This window comes from Copidosoma floridanum, unplaced genomic scaffold, assembly GCF_036245765.1.
Source record: "Copidosoma floridanum isolate Cflo_tuat_1 unplaced genomic scaffold, Cflo_Japanese_pri ptg000025l, whole genome shotgun sequence".
Taxonomy (NCBI): domain Eukaryota; kingdom Metazoa; phylum Arthropoda; class Insecta; order Hymenoptera; family Encyrtidae; genus Copidosoma; species Copidosoma floridanum.
The window spans coordinates 2,775,674-2,796,075 of NW_028321902.1; the positions used below are offsets into that span (position 1 = coordinate 2,775,674).

At 36.3% G+C, this 20,402-nt stretch overlaps 1 protein-coding gene across 5 annotated transcripts in view; it reads right to left on the bottom strand.

Moving 5' to 3' along the window:
- The window catches only part of tmod (tropomodulin), a 73,221-nt gene that overhangs the window by 8,313 nt on the left and 44,506 nt on the right, over positions 1-20,402 (bottom strand). For 3 of the 5 annotated variants that reach the window (XM_089595551.1, XM_089595552.1, XM_014355971.2), the window contains 4 exons: positions 1,210-1,362; positions 951-1,118; positions 354-480; positions 64-284 (listed from right to left, as the gene is read on the bottom strand). In XM_089595551.1, coding sequence (XP_089451677.1) covers positions 64-284; positions 354-480; positions 951-1,118; positions 1,210-1,362 — 669 coding nt within the window. Of the gene's footprint in view, positions 1-63; positions 285-353; positions 481-950; positions 1,119-1,209; positions 1,363-2,080; positions 2,378-15,375; positions 15,512-20,402 lie in introns of those variants that run through there. The other 2 variants (XM_014355975.2, XM_089595553.1) reach the window with 2 other exon arrangements.

Sequence of the window (20,402 nt, forward strand, 5' to 3'; positions counted from 1 at the left end):
TAATACAATGTTGTTCAAATAACAAGCAACAATTTATTAACACTGTGCTGTATTATCAAGTACCTTGATGTTATTCCAGTTCAAATCAACCAGCGTGTGATCGTCTTCACGAGTTCGTTTGATAGTCTCATCGATGTCCGTATCATTGGGTGGATCCATTGGGTAAACTTTCGGTTGGCTGGCCTTTGTCACACCGTCCCAGCCAAGGCCAACTGGTTGCCCGGAATTCAGTAATGACGCATGGTATTGTTCTTGGTTCATCATCGAGTGGAAGCCAAGAATAGCTGAACAATATATTTATATGTGTTAGTACAATAAAATTACTGCGAATAATGTATTCGTGTATTCTCTACCTGCCAAATCGATGATTTCATCTTCGGTGGCATTCGACAAGGCTTGTTCGTACTCGTCACCAAGATCTATGGCGATCTGTTCATCTGCTTCTTTTTCCTTCAAGTTTTCTCTCATAGGTGGCACCCACTAAAAATAACAGAATTAAATTCATCAACCTTTTTTTACCAGTTGCGTAACTTTGACAAATTATTTTCATCCGCAACATAAAACGTTTCTATTTGTGATTATGTAACCAAACAAAGATGTTATTGAACCTAACAGTTTGAAGAGATTAAAAAGATCAATACATTGTGCAGACAGCCAATTTCGTTACATAAGAGGTAGGAAGTGCATTGTTAAAGTGGATGTGTTAATATAGGTGCCTTAAGCCTTACAGTGTCAATAGGTAAATACTTAATGAATTTAAATATAACATACTGCTTAGTCTATTTCAATACTGTTTGTCCTTGCAAGCCGTTTAAAAAATTTAGCTATTTGAAGGACACGTATTGTCAACAATATCAAGTGCTCTTTGTAATAGAGTTGTATACAATCAAAGTAAAAAAAAAATTGTTTGTGAGATTTAGGTGCTTTGATTGTTTCTCCACTATACTTACTTTCTTCCCTCTAACAGTACCAGGCACATATGGCTTCAACTCGGGAATATCTGGTGTCTCCAAAGCTTGTTTGTTGATGTGCTCAATCAGTTTCTTGCGATTAAGTGGTCCAGTTGGGCTCTTGGAGCACTCATAACTGCAGCGTTGCGAGGGAGGCATGAAACTGTCCTAAAAAAAATCAATAATCCCACTCAGTAACAATATGTTTGCCAAAAACTTTTTTACAAGATCTATATGTACATGAAATTTCTGTACTTACATCAGGATCCACTTCCTTAGCAAGTATGTTGATTTCATCTGGAGTAAGTTGTGCCAAGAGTTCATCGACATCAACGTCGTCGTATTCACTCAGGTCCTTACCGTAAAGTTTTGCTGCTGTCGTCATGGTGGTTGTTTTTTTGGAGGCAGACGTCTGGAAATGAAAAATAAATTTTTAGTGTTCAAAATTCTTGAAAGTTGCAATAATGAGCATGTAATGTAGTTTGTAGGTCAAGTAGAACATAATCTTTTTTTTCATCAGTTATCTTATCTATCGAGAAAAAAATTTTCTTTGTTTATTACACTAATAATAAAAAACTCTCCGAGACACAATGTTTTTAGAGGCTTAAGAAAATAATTGAATAGCAACTTTAGCTCCCAAGTAAAGGAGGATTTTATAATCAGTTACTCAACCAACTTGTACAAGGCTCAGTTTTAATGCCAAGAGTCACTCAACAACAATTATTACGTAGACTATCACCTCCTAATAAATATTGTACCGGCAATTGGCTAATTTCACGTCACGTCGGAATATCTGACCAGTTATAGATAATTTAATGAATTAAATTACTTGCCCCACGTCTGAACTTTAATTCTTATGTAACATTAGCCAAATTTTCATTCAACAAAACTCTCAATGAGACACGCATGTAGTAAAAAAAAAAATTTTGTTGCACTACTCGTACTGTTAAACTAGTCAGTTTCAAGTGAAAACAAAACTCCACAAATGATCGATGAGACACTTTCAACGTATTCTAAGGGACAAAGGATCCACCAAGTTGACAGGGAGGACTGATCATGATTTCCACCACCAAAAACGATGAGAACACAAACGACAAAATCCCAGACCCCAAACAATCATCCCAACTTACACCGGAGTCAAAAGACTCGTTGGACTCCACTGAATCCTCTCTCTCCATCTTTAAAAGGCCCAATGCGAACTATCTCTCAATCGACTGTTATCTTTTGTCAATCAAATCGTAAGAGCGTGTACCTAGAGCAGACAGCAAGTAAAGTATCACAACTGTCAGACGCAGTGACAAGCGTCGAGCTCATATACAAGGGGCAGCTGTGGCAATAATAATGAGAGAAAAGACTAATAAGCTGCAACTGCAGATAAGAGTCGGGCAGTCGTCCAAATCGAGCGATGCCCTTTAGCCCCAACCTCTACACATGAGCATCGAATTATAAATATTTGCGTGATGAAGCATTACTCAGAGGTGTAAAGGAGAGTGAGATAAGAAAGAGAGAAGTACACCTGCACTCTGACTCACCTGATGAATGTGTGTGTGAGTGCAGTGCAGCGAATAATCAGCCGGTGATATTCTTGAAGACGACGACGACAATAGTAAGTATACAACAATACCAGGGCTTGTGTGCTGCAGAGAGAAGGAGATGCGGCAAACCTCGCCCAAGCAGTGTGTCGCCTGTCCGACACTGTCCGTCGGCGCCGACGCACTATTTAATTAACTAGAAATGTATAGGTAAACACACACGTATACATGCAACGGCGACAATAATCACCGTGACAGCGCCCCGTTATTTCACTTCGCTTTGGTATATATCGTTCTAATTAGTTAAATAGATAAGTATATCGGACGATTGAGTACTTTTTAATTGAACCAACACAAGCGTCGATATGTTGTTGTCATGAATGATTTCGAGGTTAGGTCGGCGATGCCAGTGACGTCATCCAGCTGGTGTGCAAAGAGTGTACTATTTTATTGCCAATTGATGTAACAAAATACAGATCAGATCCTTCATCTCATCGTCGCGGAAGCAGACTTTGCTTTATTGATTTTCAGAGTTAAGTTTTTTTTTATGGTATGTTAGGGGGGAAGAGAGAAAGAGATAGTGCTCTCTCTCGGGTGTTTTGAACTGGTGTAGTATGCGGTGTATTACACACAGGTATACTACACTAGAGAAAAAGGCGGAAGCTAGATGCCGCGTTTGAATTTTTCGGAGCACATGAAGCAAAAGATCGTATACTTGATGTGTTTTACTGAATAAACTGCACCATTTTTAAACAATCTACCTATAGGGGTATACTTAAATGAATTATTTAGAAGAGTTTTTTGTTAATCCACTGGGTTATTTCGAAAACGTATGAAAAAAAAAAAAAACATGACGTTCGGGATGTCCCACGAATAATTTGTACGTAAATTTATCAACATCAATAAATAATCGATTAGTTTATTTTTGTTTCATGTTCATAGAGCCAGACATAAAAATTCAGTTGATTCGTCGTCAGGGATATTATCAGTGTAACAAAGAACCGTACCAAAAAAAAAAAAAAAACAAACGGGTTTTTGGCCAAAAATGTCACAAAAACAATTTGGACCTCGGGTTTGTAATCAGTGACACAAATTACACGATGGAAATCGTTTTTGTGGAGAAATGTGCCCTTTTTAATTTTCAACAGAAAAAAACCAGTTTTTTCGGCCAAACATGTCACAAAACTGGCAGTAGTTTACGTTACTTTAAATATTTACACCTACGATTTGTGATAAGCTGGCTACCAAAAAAACAGTTTTGCTCGCGATGCAGGATTTAGTGGTTGATGGATGAATGTTCCTGAAGGTCTAACTAACTCGTGGAAAAAAGAATTTATGGCTATCTATTAATTCACTAAATACCAGAGAAGTTCTTCAATTCAAAAAAAGCTGATGAGACAACTAGGATACCTCAAGCATACATGTCAAGATTCGTGTTCAGCAGAAAAATATATGCCAATGATATGAAATGATTTCAAACAAACATACATGAGACAGATAGAAAAAAAAAAGAACATCTTAGGAGTAAGTATACGTGTAAATCAGAAAATCACATACAACTTGTATATTGTAAATGCCATGTGTTATGAAACTAAAAAAAAAAAAAAGCCCTGGTTGGTAAAAAAAAAGCTTACTTTCCATTTGTAGATATCTTTGTCAATTTGAGCTCCCCATTATAAAGGTATCGAAAGTAGTGAAATTACAAAATATCAATAGTGTCTTTACTGCACTTTGATGAAGCCAGTACTTATAAATACATGCAAGAAAGTTAAGAAATCCGATAGCACTCCGATCGAAAACATTTCCTGGGAGTCCTCAACTATGAAATCTCAACATAACTTATCATAAGTTTAAGTGGTCAAACGTGCATACACCTGTTTAATCGGCAAGTGTGTGGCACTGAGTAACTTTTTAAGAATGACATCATCGCTGACTCACTCCATATTGTAACTTCGAACGGTAGCACGAAAGAGAGAAACGTTTTGTAAATAATATGAATTGTTTGTTTTGTTGACTTGGACGGGAATCCAATAAGTGTTGTTACTCCTTGCAGCAAATCAAGTGGTTTTCCAACTTTTCATTCCGTATGTTGATTTTACGACGATTTTTATGAAAAAAAAAAAATTTGAAAATTGATCGGTACATTTTTTTTTTTTTTTTCAATACCAATTGCTCTGATGCAAGAACACCTTTTAGCAATCCGGAAAACGTGCCAAGCCAACGAATGTATTATATACATCGAAACTTCATTTCCGACGCGTACACATTACCGCAGTTTAAGAATAAAATATTACTTGGGATCGTTAACGATACGTCCCTCCTCCCCAGCTGTAATCATCGAAGCGCGGCCGTGTTATAGCTGCATTTGTCATATTTGCGTTGGCAAAATTTATGTCCAAAAAAAAAGGTTGAAATTTTTTATGCAGCCTTTCATTGAATTCTTACAGAAGTGTGTGAGTCGAAACTATCTTTTCTCACGGTTATTGTTTACTTGTAAATTTTAGACTCGAAAAAACGGAGCACTTGTGATTGTACAGGAGATTAAAAGGTTTTTAATCGAGGAATCCAAAACTATCATATTACATGTAATTTACATTGGAACAATATTTAATGAAGGATCGAAACATGCATGTAAGGATACTATGTGGATCGAAACAAAACCAACTGTATCAATAACAAATAGTGTCTCCAATAAATAATATACTTGTAATTGTACAGAAAATTGGAATTTTTTAAACGAGAAATCAAAATTATCATATTTATGGTACTAACAACCCTATACTATTACAGATCGAAACATTATGTATAGAGATGATAATATGTAGATCGAAACAAAACAAAAAATTATCAAATATAGTGTCACTCAAAGAGTATATACTTGTAATTAACCAGGAGATTGAAATTTTTTAAACAAGGAATCAAAATTATTTTATTTATGGTACTAACAACCCTATACTATTACAGATCGAAACATTATGTATAGAGATGATAATATGTAGATCGAAACAAAACAAAAAATTATCAAATATAGTGTCACTCAAAGAGTATATACTTGTAATTAACCAGGAGATTGGAATTTTTTGAACGAGAAATCAAAATTATTTTATTTATGGTACTAACAACCCTTTACTATTACAGATCGAAACATTATGTATAGAGATGATAATATGTAGATCGAAACAAAACAAAAAATTATCAAATATAGTGTGTCTAAAAGAGTATATACTTGTAATTAACCAGGAGATTGAAATTTTTTAAACAAGGAATCGAAATTATCATGTTCATGGTAATAACGACCCTATATCACTAATGATCGAAACACTATTTATTAGATAATATGGGGATCGAAGCAAAATCAACTCCATCAAAAATAGATAGTGTCTCTAAGACAGTATACTTTGTTATTGTATAAGAGATTGATATTTTTCCATGAAAGAATCGAAATTATCATATTCATGAAAATGACACCCCAGAGTCGAAACATGTGTACAATGTACCGTGTCGATGGGAACAAAACGAATGTCATTAAAAATCAAAGTAAACAGTGTCGTCTCTTTGGGCTCGTGTCAACGTATTTGTGTGCTATTCCAAAGTTTTCCCAAAAAACCAACTCTCACCTTGTCACTTAAAAATACTCTCTTCGAAACACTATACACATACCGATCTCCGCTACGCCAAAAATCTCGATTCGACGCGTCCGCGCCTCGCATACTTACTTATATGTATATATATCATCACACCCCGCGCTGCCACTTTGAATTATCATCGCGCTTCTAACGACGGAACGACGATTATTTTTACTCGTTGGCATTTGCATTACGGTACACGCCAAACCGGCTCGTCAAACTTTATCCACGCAGCGTCGCGGCTAATGTTTCGCGACTGCTTTATCGCCACACCGATGGCTTACCGGGAATTTTTACAGCTAAACAACACAAGAGTGCGTGTACTAAAACAGAAAAAAAAAATGTATGGAATACTCGATTAAATTTGAGAGGCGAAAATATACTCAAAAAACCGGATTGTTTATGGTCCGCGATAATGCACTTGTGCTAGGGGGTTCGAAGGTGTACATTAAGGCCGCGATGAGGGAGTATAGATATGCGAAAATCGTGAAGCTCGTGGTATAGTAAAATATGTAAGGATGGGTCTAAAATTAGAAAACCCGCTTGATGGGCTATAGTGTGTACGACATCGATGGCCGCTGAGTAATCGGTCCCAGGGATAAAAGGGTTGCGGAGAGCTTTTCGCGCCGATATTTGTATGTAGCTGCGAGATCTGGGGTCGTTCACTTTGTCGTTGATGCATGATATATTTTTTTTTTATTTTTGTGCGAATTTTGAAAACTGCGTTACAAGAGTCTTAATATTTCAGTGTTCAAATTTAATTTTTTTCTATGTTATGATCAGTTGAACTCATTAAACTTAATTAAAATTTTTTTTCTTTATTATTTGAAGTACAAAATGATACGAGTATTGATTTTACCACAATTGTAATTGAGAAAGAACAACCATAGTATAACTTTTTAAAAATAAGTACAAGATTTTTTTTTAAATAAATAGTGGGATGGTCTGATAAGTACACACTCAAAAATCAAATTTTTTTTTACTTTCAAAAATAAAGTAAAAAAAAACATTCATTTATTCTCTTACAGTGTAGATGGTCACTTATTTCATAAGGATTTAATGTGGTTTCATGAGTTTCCAATTTATACAAGACTTCAACTATTTTTCATGATTTCAAATAGATGTTGTCAAGGAGTACTTAATTATTTCATAAACTTAAAATCTCTGAAATGGTGCACGTGTAATTTTAAGCGTATAAAAAGGTGCGTTCAACAAAAAATTGTGTGATTGTTTGTGTGATCAAAAATGTTGTGATTTAAAAAAAAAAATTTGAAGACGAGTGTTTGTGTATGATAACATCTTTGATATTTTTCCTAAACAATTGTGCAACATAACGTTCCTTTTCGTACTCATATTTTCGCGCTTTTGTTCGACTTTCGCGCATCTCGAAGTACTGTCAGTCAAGTCTCGTCGTATATTTATAAATAAAAGCCGCGAGCACGTGCTGAAAGAAGAAATAACGCGAGCCGGCAAAACGAGAGCTTAAAAATAACCTGGAAAAATTTTCAATACGATCCATAGTTAACCCATCGTCCGGGCGCATGTATATACATACATCGCGGACTGTTGGCTGTGTACAGTGAATTATTAGATTTTACAGCTTGTAAATACTAAAGATTCATATATCATAGTATGTTTGTGTACAAAAAACGGTGACTGTAAAAATACAAGTTTATCATATCCATTTGATTGAGAATTGAGAAAACCAAAACGCAAATTTTATCGCAAAGACTTATACATTCGCGTGCAAAAATCGCGAAAAAAACAAGGCAAGTATAGGTAGTGTCCAAGTATAAGATCAAAGACAAACAGCTCTCCTATCACTCAAAAGTATTTGGCTTCTTTGAAATTTCGCTTCTCTTCTGTTATTTTTCTCGTGTACTATATTAATAGCGCGTTTAAAAGAAAATCACAAACTTGACCTCACAACCGTACAATACCTCCCGATCCAAATCAATGAACCTCCAATCCACACTAAACACCCAAAGTCCCAAGTAAAATAACCACAATATTTTAAAAAGCAACCATTAGTATCGTCTCTTCAGCCCCCCCCCTCGCCCCCCACATACGTACATATAACACGAGACTGTCAGAATTAGCCATCCAAATGAAATATGCAGCCCCGCGGTGTATACGTCAGTTTCAGCCTAATCAACGGAGACAGTGCCAATTACGGGCGAGCAATTCGCGGCAGAGGGAAAAGTAAAGATTGCGGTGTAACAAGCGCTCGGCTCTTAGCAGATACACGGAACGCCAATTAGGAGATTCCGCGCTTTTTGATCTATACGTTGTAATAAAATAAAATGAAAAAACCAGGGAAATAAAGAAATCAAAAACACACAGGTAATCGTCACACAAATGGTGATGGGGAGGGGGGGGGCACAACCATCTCATTGGACCCCCCCTCCTCTTCTTTTTTATTTCGTGGAAAATCACGAGCGCTTGTCGTCTGCTAAAAAAACCACGCATATACATATACATATATATATATACCAGAAGGAGATGAGAACTGCTTGAAAATAGACAGAGACTCTATCGGAGAGAGAGAGCCACCGCCTTCTCCTCCTGATTCTTCTTCACCGTCGGCTACACTATCTGGCATGGGCCCAACTGTCTATACTTGGACATCGGCGAGCCGCGAGTATTTATAGTACATGCAGGGTGTATATACGTTGGTATCTATGTATATATATGTATATGTATTATGTGTATACACAAGCGAAAATGAGAAACTTATAGGTATATAGCGCGCGAACTCGGGGAGCGCATCGTCGGCCACTGGCCTTCCATTTCCATCTTCTCCTCTATACACCTATCTGCAAGCGTGGAACTGGTATACGTAATACGTGGTATACCTGTGTTGTACAGCTTACGTGTCGAGCTAAAGACGAAGCACATCTTGCGCGAGAGAAGAAGAAGAAGAAGGCTTTTCTCCACATTCTATATAACGCCCGTGACCTAGGCACGTATTAATAATGCGGGTGCGGGTTTTCTTATGATGGGGACCCCTTCGTCTGAGAGAGACACGTGGGGAGTTTTCGGTTAGTGGGGAGAAAATATAGTCTAACTCTCATTTGTCTTCAATAACCTTCAAGGTTCATCAAAACACTTGGATTGTGAGGTTTACCAAACTCGGTTTATTATCAGCTCCCATTTTTATTTGGGGGGAAAGGGGGGCCGTTCCAAAGTAAGGTTTATGCCCAGAAAACCCAGCCATTTCAAATTTACCTCGCACCCCCTTCAGTGTTTAATTCATGTGAAACAAATTGAATTTTGAATCAATTTAGATTTTCTTAGGGGGGGCAAAGGGGGGCCAAAATTACACCGTTGGTTTATTTATCGTACAAGATTTCAAAAGACAAGGTCGTCCAATCGAGTTATAGGTATTACTCGATAATATACCTACTCCAGTACTACCAATTGGCAAACATGTTTTTACCACAAATTTGCGTGAAATTTTTCTTTTCGGTAACGAACAAAGGGTTGGGAGCCGAAAAAAGAAATGATTACACCTTTTCCCTTCCGGTAATCAATAAGAGTTGGTTATCACGCGTTACGATTCAATTTCATCCTACACACTTATAAGTACATCGATAAATATATAAAACAACACTTATAATTAAACACACAAAGATACATTATCACGTCACCACGACCGCATACTCAATGGGCTTCTCCTCTAAACTTCCTCATTCGAGTCGCGCATAATATTACCCGGAATTTTTGGCCCCGAACACACAATGACACGCTTAATGGCACATACCCATATACATGTACCCATGAATATGTACAAATATACCAGCTTATTATTATTACCAAGCTACAGTGTGACACACTAGCGCAATTTATTAGAAACAATAGTAGTATTATTACAATCATCTTCGAATGAAAAAAAAAAAAACACGAAACGGGGCTATACTCATGTACACAACACACGTGCGTGAGGCGCGTCAATTAAACACAACTCGGCCGTGTGGTCACTCTGCATAAGTATGGGAGACGTGTACATATAGTTGTAATAAAAAACAACAATGGTACATATACATTCTCTTGACTGGGGAGGGCGGGGGGAAAAGTAATACAGAGAAATGTAACGTGTGTACAGTATACTGTGGGAAAGAGGCGAATCGAGAGATGCAAACATTATACGTGTGTATACATGACGAGAGTATGATATGGTCATGATGATGATTATCGCTGCGGTCACGCTGCTCACTGGATGAGAAAACCATCAGAGGAGAGGACGTGGCTGTGTATGATTTTTATACTTTTGAGTGCATGACTTTGTACAAAAGCTATGTATCACAGTGTATACACGTGGGTTTGTGTATACAATGGGGGAGATTTTTCATCGTTGGGTGATTTCGTGATTCAATGTGCACGGGCTACTTATGTACTCGTTTTGATGCGTGAGTTGTTGTTTCATTCAGAAAGTGGGTGTACATGAACTTGTTCTCGGTAATAATTTTCCAAAAATATACCAACAACGCCACGTATATTATTTCTATAGTTTTGAAAGCATATTATTTCGGTCGATGAATTTATTGGAAATTCCAAAATTTCACGGGATCGCCAAAAATCTGGTTGCATATGGTCAAGTAATAAGTAAGGAGCTAGTGAAATGTTTTCCTTTCTTCCTTCCAAACTAAAATAGAAATCGTCAAATTTAATCCGCGTCGATTATTGGATTTTCACCGAAAGTGTGTGGTTTTGCGAGCGAGCCAAATTTTACGGATTATGTGCATCGCTCGTGTGCACTATAGTCGATAGTAAAGAATATAATGAAAAAAAAAAAAAATCTCAGAAGAAAAGGAAGCGCGTAGAACGAATTGAACACGTTAGGTGATGTATAATATGAATAGTCTTGGTGCGAGTTGAGGAACGGTTCTTTTCTTTTTTTTTTTTTTTTTCTCTACTATATCGTGATACACGATTCACACGAACATTAAAATTGTGAAGAATACCGCGGGTTTTACGAAAACTTTTGTGTTTAAAATATACTAATTGTAGAAAGGTAATATTTAGCAACTGGATGTTTGGTGAAATCTCTAGGTGTTGAAAAAAAAAAAAAAGAAGAAAAAAGTGCGAATAAGTACGGAACAAAAGTGGTACGCGAGTTTTTTGCTCGCGCGAGAAAGGCCCGAGTTGGTTATTACCCGAGTATATGGTGTTTGAAATAAAAAAGGTCAAAAGCAAGCGCGTCGTGCTACTTTGTGTCAATGGGGAAGACCTCGATTTTTGCGAAATTAATTTTTTTTTTTTTCAAAGTGCACAATACAAAAAAAAAGAAGAAAAAAGGTACAACGAGATAAACAAACAAACAAACAACTAGTAAATCGAAGCGCCATTGGAATTTATCACCGAGTGTTGCATGAGACGCTAAAATAGAAGCAGATGAGAGAGAGATGTGAGCGTGTGTTTGCTGCTGCCGGCTAATTTATTTATAAAAGCGCATAACGGAAGCGCGGAAACCTCTTCTTTGACGATTGTACGTGCACGCGTGAACGTGTAGATGAGTTTTTTCGAGGAGATTGTGTTTTGTCAAGGTTATCGTCTCGGTGTTTTTTTTTCAACTATTATTCCATAAGGTCAAAAATTTTGATTTCATGTAGGAGGCAAACTTTATTTAGAAATGAGATGTGATTGAAAATTTTTTCCCTATTATTGTGTATAAATCGCGTCGCTAGATATCAATGAAGTTTTAATTTTTTTTTTTTTCAACCCCTTACTGAAAATAATACGATTCAGATTCGTCGTGACAACTCAACTTTTTAAAGTTATCATATAATCATGTATGGTGAATTTAATTTTTAACTTGTTGGTTTATTTTTAAGATGAATTCTAATGAATCGTATAAAAAATTGTCAAAATGTTCAAAAAGCAAGAGACAATCTTTCGTTTGTGACTAGTTAAAAAATTTGTTTTATAATAAAAATACAAATTGTTGTTTTAACTAAGTAATTTCTTGTACACATAAAAAAATTCTTGGATAAATTAAACAAAAATCCTTTGAATTCATCGTCAAAATTATTTTTCGCAGTAAACTGGTATCCCATAGACGCCATTCCTATACATACACTTTTACAAAAGAATTTGACTCTCAAACTATAGAAACCCCGACCAGTTGAAACCACCAAGTCTTCCTTAGAAAAAAAAAAAAAAAATTAACTGTATAGTACACGGCACAGGTACCACATGGAAACTCGTTGCGCAAGTATTATACACAGTATTGCTACACGTAACGGATCGGCAAGAGATCGGCAGTGCATTGGGTGTCCGGTCACGAAGTGCTTCTTGGATGCTGCTATCTATATTTTCCCATCCTTCGTGTTCTGTAATGCTATAGACCTTAGACTCTCTTGAAATGACTTTATGGCTTTCGAATTGGACTCACGAGAGATTTTCCCCGATTGATTTATGGTCTCGTGTTGGATGATGCTGTTTCGCTGCGATATCTTTACGTATATGTATATACGCTCACGTGTACAGAATGTGTAGTTTGTTTTTAAAATTTTTTTCTTGAGTTTTTGTTTTAGGATTTGTGTAGTGGGAAAAGCAATAGATCGTGTTTGAGTGTCATTCTAGTGGAGGAAGGAGTGATCGATCTTTGTATTGTTTCCAGGGGTGTTGAGTTTTCGATTTTGTGGACTAGGTTTTTTTTTATTGGTAGACTATTGGAGATTTTTTTTTTTTTTTAATGTTTTTGGAGGATAATTGTAAAAAAAATATACAAATGTGTTTTAAAACTATTGAGAACTTATGCCCCAACATGCACGTTTGTAATAATTAATGTAGCTGTGATTAATAATGAAAAAATCGAAGTTACAATTGTCTCGTTTTTGTAAACCAGTAAGAAAGTGTTAGGCGTGGAACGATATCGGAAATTTCACCTACTTAATACATTTCTAAATGACCATGTACGCACTAACAAATTTTTTTTGTAAAATATGATTGTAAAAAGTTTACTTTCATAGTAAGTTTTAAAGCAGCTAAATTAAAATTTCACACAAACCTGCATTCCTCAATCAAGAAACGATACATTTCTCCCACTGATAAAATCAAAAGGATTACTGCTGTGTCAAAACAAACTAATGCAACTTCGGCATTCAGCAACGACTTTCTACCGGATGAACTTTCGCTCGACATTAAGTACATAAGCCTTAGCATAGAAAAATACTTAAAAAAATAAAACAAAATAAAAAAAAAAAACCTTCCAATCACAACTACCGCACGTAGAGGTAAAGCAATAAAATGTGACAAAAAAACAAGAGAGAGACTGCAAGAGGGGAAAAAAACGGTGGAAACCATGGAAAGAAGCATGGTGAGTAACAAAAAACGTAAGCAGTTATTTTTCCTCTTTACTGTGCTCTATTAAGGAGGCTTGTCTCAAAAACAAAAACAATAAGAAGGTCATGAAAATTATTTGAATGTAATATTAACATTTCTGCGAAACAATTCTTTTTTTTAATTTTTGTCAAATTTTCAACTTTTTACTACACTAGCTTTTATGCGACGAAACGAGAATTTTCACACTGAATTAAATGTATTTTTTTTTTTTAATAATAAAAAACAAACAAAAAGCATGCGATAGTGAAGATTGAAGTTTTCGTTTTTATTAAAAAATAATAATAATAAATAAATAAAATAAATAAATGAATAAATAAGACTTCTCACAATTACATATTGTTTTGAAATTTTAAATTATAACATTTCATCCTATATATTAAGCGTACTTAAATTTTGGTGCAGTGTCAACAATTGTTTATTTTTTCTTCACTTGCTAAAGTTTTAATGACCCCACGATATTTTTGCTGTAATTGACATTTGTATTGTTATCGTTAAAATAGATTCAAGCATAAAATTATGTGTTTTTAAATGACTGTCATTCAAAAAATAAACTTTAAAGGATTCAGAAAACGAAGCTCTTTAATTTAATTGGCTATACATATACAGCAAAGGAGCATCATTCGGATGTGATTTTCTACGGTGTAAGTACCGTCGCTTGCTCAATTATTTCTCAAAACCTGTTACACGACATTAATTTAATCGCGAATATTATGTAGCAATAATAAATAATTATTTTTACGCATTATTTTTTTTAATTTCCAGACCAGACTATATCTCATTTTCTTCCAATCCTTAGTGCGAGATTCACGTTTTCTAATGTAATGTACCGATTTTCAAAGCACGTGACTCCACGATCCCATCATATTCTATTACGCACGGGATGAAACTAGAGTGTTTTGGAGAAAAATCATACGTGTATGGACGACCATATTCCTATATGTATGTATGTGTGTATGTATGTACCACCGATCACGTAGATCAAGTCAATAAATATCGAGAAAATGGTGTATCATAGATAACCGATCACGATCGGCACTCAGTGCGTCTTGAAATTTTGATAAACAATTATTTATCAACTATATGCTCTACGTCTTTATCGTGTATACGGTACGGTACAACCACGAAACCACTCTGATGTCACACCAAAGGACAACATATGAAAAAAAAAAAAAAAAAAAAAAAAAAAAAAGAAGCTGCCGTTAAGATTCACAAAGAGAGATAAAAAAAAGGTCCCACAATCGATAAGGTAATGAGTCACTCCATGCTCTTACACCCACCACCGATGTATTATAGAATAGGACGGAAAGACACGCGCATCACTTCCGGCTGTGCGTGTATACAGCGAAGCCTTACGCAACGATCGGCACGCGACCGGCCGATCTCCCCGTCTGCATCGAAAATCGCTCCGTGTTATATTTACCGGGACGGAGCCGGGAAGCCAGTCGATGACCTCACGAAGTTTTTTTTTTTTTTTTTTTACTGCAGGACGTGGGTGTCAAAGGGTTTCGTGGTGATTTTGCAAATCGCTAATCAGCGCCGAGGGAAGAGATATGTTTTTTTTTTTTTTTTTTAAACGAGACAACAAATCGTTATCTATTACCGAGTGCGTGAATCATCGGTAATTTACGACGCGAGAGAAAAACAAACCACTTGACATCGCGTCCATCAGTGCGATTTGTAAGACGCAAAAGCAATCGGCCAACTTGTCACTCTACGAGACATCCATCAGAGGAGAACGAAAAAACGATTTTTTTTTTCAATCGGTACGACTTGAAGAAAAAAAAATACCGATCTATTGGTTAAAAAAAAAAAAAAAAACAAACGCGAGGGTCTCTATGCATACACCCACTCGTCACGGAACAAAGCACAATGTAGGTGTACAAGCGTTACGAAAGACCAGAAGCTATAAAGTGTACTCACCAGATCCGACCGGAAGAGTCAGTGATCGGTATGGTGCGATAGGTGGGGGGGAAAAAAAAAATCGGTTGCGATTTTGGGCTCGTTTTTTTCGCGCACAGAGGGGATAAAATGTTGATAGTACACAGGCGCGCGGAGCTAAGCGACTGGCCGCACTGTTGCACGTACAATCGACAACTGCACGAACCATGGAGCGGAGCTGATGGTATACATGAGACGGTGTCGCCGCCGTTACTTTCACCTCCAGCACGTGCGATTTTTTTTTTTTTTTTCCCCCGTCTGTACATATGTATATCTTACTAATATATAAAGCAAAGTCGCTAAAACCGTTGTAATCGCTAACCGCGAAAACTACTGAACCGATTTTGCTGAAATTTTGCACACTGATTCATGATACTTCCTAGATGGTTTTAGTATAGTTTTTATCTTAAAAAATTTAATAACAATAGCAATAAATGAGCTCAAAGTTTTGCAAAAATACGCCAGCTTTTCACTTTAGTTCAGTAAAATCCGCTAGGTGGCGTCGACATAAAATCGAAGCTACCTGCAACATAATTAAATAAGTGTGGTTATAATAGGCCGCAGCGTATCGATAGCTGTACAATCGAGCTTCGGCAGCTCATCAAGCTGTTCAGAGGATGCTGGTGATAGTCCTGCAGCTGGGTATCCCGGTTACGGACGACACTCTTCTCCAAGGGGGAAGGGACTTAAGTGTTCCTTCACCCTGAATCTCGACGAGTGTGATCAAAGAATAATAAGTTACTTCCAACCGATGCCGTCTCTACCAGAATAACAGGAGACACATTTAGCCAGAGTACAATCTGCACCAACTCTTCAGAGTTGTGTGGCAGTCCCACCATCCCACCTGTTGTAGTTAGAGAATTTGTGGCTACAAATGTAAGCAAGGAAAAACAGCTCTGAGGGTCACGGGAACCACAACGGCTTTCTTCTTGGTCGACGCGTCCCCAACGCGCTTACTCACATGTTCCCGTCTAAAGATGAGCAATTGAGCAGTTGGTTATCCGGGGAACGACCCGAGACGAGATATTCTTTGGTCGGCGGCGTATCTCCCTCCATCACAGTCTCTGTACATCGAGACTCCCAGGGTAAGAATCAAGCAACCCGTAGCCAGCTCTTCATCATCAGGAATAATAATGAAGAATAGCCTGGAAGTTTCACCACTGGCGCTTTTTAGGGCCATTATAAGTACTTACGTTCCCTACTTAACCATCAATTTCATCGGTTCTTTTTAGGGGCCACCTAAGTGTAAACTACCTTGCCAACAAATACATTTTTATTACCATTTCCGGAAGCGATTCGTCGACTAAAAGACTATATTAACTAAAGACGGGCACTATTAAACCAAGTCAGCTATTCACTGGCAGACGTCACCTGCGGAGTTGTTCTTCGCAAGGCTGGAAAACCCGGTGACCGACGACTCTATATTACCCTCTCGACTCTAAGCATTCAACCAGGAATCACTGATCCTCTCCAAGGTCTGCGCTGGGCAAACCTATAACAGCTATAAAGGAAAAAAAACTTGAGCCAACGGGACAGCCTCCACTGGACAAGTATCACTAACCAATCTCCCCATCTAAGATCACCAAAACAACTGAATCTGAAAATAAAAAAGGTGCTTTAGACACCAACGTCTTCGACGTTATACCGGGAGACGTTGGGAAAGAGCACTACAACTAGCCCCAAAGCTTCGGACTTTGTAATTTTTCTCCCAATCAGTCTGGGTCTTCAACAGCAGGCCAGAGAAGATCACCCTGAGGTATCCAGGCAGTCACAATTTCTGTTAACTGCAGTCAAGAAAGAGTTAACTTAAGAAGCTCACCGGTCTTTTTTAGGGCCATCGGACGTCGAACTACCTTGCCAACAAATGTATTAAAATTAACAAAGTTGACTGAAAATAGCCTTTAGGGGTCATAAAAGTCGTAAGCATGCCAATAGTCGCAAAAGGGTATATTGGAAAGAAAACTTCAAATGTATCTAATGAATACAATTTGAGGCGTCAAGAAACTGACGCAGAAAATTTATCGAGATTGAAACAGCAGCGTCAAAATCGACAACTTAAGAGTCCATTACGTGAGAGATCAGCTTTCCATTGTACCCTTACAGCAATCTCTGAAATCTTTAAAGATCCTACTTCAGATTTTTAAATAAGTAGAAAATGTATTTCTGTTTTTGTGGCAATAAAAATGTTGGGTTTAAGGTCCAGGACTTTGTTGCTCTGGTAATAAAATAGTGAGATATGAGAAAAAACAATTTTTTTTTAATATAAATTTTTTGGGGGTTTAAAATCTTAACAGCTTTAAAAAATAGCCCTTTTCGTGAATTACACAGAAGAAACTAAATCAACAACTTCTTATAGCCATCGATTATTTTATGGCATAAATTTTCAGCATAATTATTTTTTTGAATTTTCACACCTTATTATTTGACCAAATAAACTATATGGATTCCGAAAAAATATTTTTTAATAAGAAGATTTTTGTTCTGAGATGTATCGGGAGTATGTGTAAAATTTTCTAACTAAAAATGTTTCACATTACATGTCAACACACTACGGTGTTTTATTTAGTAAGTCTCGGGCGAAGCCGAGACGGGGGGGCTGCTAGTGTATATATACTTGTGTCAAGCTGTGGTTGAATCATTGGCTCTTCGTGCGATTGGGAAATGCTGTAGTTGTTCGATGATGTACGCGAGCAGCCTAATGCCATGCTTTTTCAATTAGTTTGCGCGTTGCAAAAATCTTATACTTTTAATTTTTTTTCTTACAACACAGTGATTGAAAAAAAAAAAAAATACTACCAAAACATTTAATTGAACATTGTATGGTGAATTCTAAAAATATGCCGCACCACGAATATTTTACTGGAAAAATTGACGTATGATTTCAAAGTATTAGAAGGATCGATTAAAATCAATTGATAGATTGCAAATGAACGCGGTGATTGTGAAATTGAAAAAAAAAAAAAGAAAAAACTGTTTCTAATCTGTAGCGAAAGTACAATACAACATTGTTTCGTAAGCCTTGTACCCCCACTGCCTCGCACAAATGTGTATAATCATTTGGAAATACATTCAGCGCTGTGGTCTCCGCAGCTGAAAATTGTACAGTTGTACGTATACGCGTGTTGGATTGATTTTTGACGTTGCGTTGCATTACATCAACAAAGAGGAAAATTACGCACGTGACATGAATATGTACAACAATCAGCCACTCCCTCGGTCTGTATAGAGTATTTTTTACTGAAAATTATGGTAATAATAAAGTCGATCGCGAAGCTCGTATTTGATTGTTCTTTAATTGGGTATGATAAAAGTAAACTATGTTTTACCAGTTTGATTTTATCAAAAATTTTTTGCGTCAAATGTAAATCGAAGGAGAAAACAAAAAATATACAACATACAGGAGAGTCTAAGTAAACTAAAAATCAAAACAATCGCCTATTTGTTGTGATACCTCAGAGGCAGGAGGATATATCACTGAATTATGGGTCAGTAGTTACAGCACTGGATTTAAGATGAAAATAATAATAATAATAATAAACGACCAATTGGTATACTCGTACTGGCTACTTTAGCGCCAAAGATACAGTGCTGGAGTCGAATTTAAAAGATTAGCAAGAGCCTGTAGAGGAAATGTGTGCACGTGTGTATATGTGCGAGCGCGACAACAAGGAATTAACGAGCCGTAATGGGTGGTAACCTTCGCTTCGAAGCGACACATTTTTATACGCTTGTAGGCTTGCAGTGACGTTTAAATAGGTTTATATATATATATATATATATATATATACCCACGTGTGTATGGCAGTTCAAGTCTGGGGATTGCGTAAAAGTTGCGAAGAAAAAATATTAAGGCATCATCTTTATTTTTTTTCTCTTTTTCTTTTTTTTTTTCTTTGAAGGTTTTTGCCAGTAAAAAAATAATGATTAAACGAAGAGATGGGTTTTTACAAGTTTACTGGGTCAAACATGTACGGTAAATAACGCAGCAACGATTTCTGAAGACGATTTTTGAATTCATTTATTAATCACGAAAGTATAAACCACTAAACGAAGAAAATAATAAAATGTTACCATTAAAAAAATATTGCTTTTCATTTTTACAATGTATTTTTTTTTAATAACAATAAATAGCTCCCCGATTGTTTTCTAATTGTTTTCAAGGGTCAATGAAAGTTAAATTTAATACTTCAACAGACTTAGATGATAATGTAATTAATATCCGTAACAACATAAACTCACAAGCCAAACCGTGACCTACAAAAACACCGGTCCTACACTTTCATCGGCTCAAGATTTTCCCCGAAAAAAAAAAGCAACCATCCAATTAACAAACGAAAAGCAACATTTGCCATTAAACCTTAAACATCGCATGGAAGCGAAGAGAGAGCGGGAAACGAGGTCTCAAGAGCGAAAACGCTCTCGATTAGATTCGTCGCGTACACAGGTACACACGCCGAGTGCCTGAAGAAGGGGATATTTCAACCGCATCCTTCGTCTTTTTTTTATCCCTGTTCTCGGCTACGATTTCCAATCCTCGTGGGAATTGCGTCCATCGATTTCTATACGTTGGAGGAAAAAACCAGTGGTTTATAGAAATTTTTCGGGATTTATTTCCACCCAAGATCTTTATTACATTTTTTTTTCAAATTTACTATAAATGTGTCAAAAGATGATTTTTTTTTTTTTAAATTTTTGCTCTGTAAATATAATTATTTAAAAAATTTTATTTTATTTGCGCGAAAAACGTAAGAGAAACATTTGCGTGTTGATAAAAAAAGATATTATCTTTCATCTTTTTAAACATTTATTTAGAAAATAAAAGGTAATATATTTATTCCAGCTGTGTGCATCTTGATAAAATTAAACTTATTTGTACTAAAAAGTCATGCCTGTGCACATAATATAATAAAAAAGTAGACTTAATTAGCGTTGACTTTTATTGTCATATTTTACACCTTACTTTTTTAATAAAAGTAAAAAAAGTTGATCAATTAAATAATTATACCGTA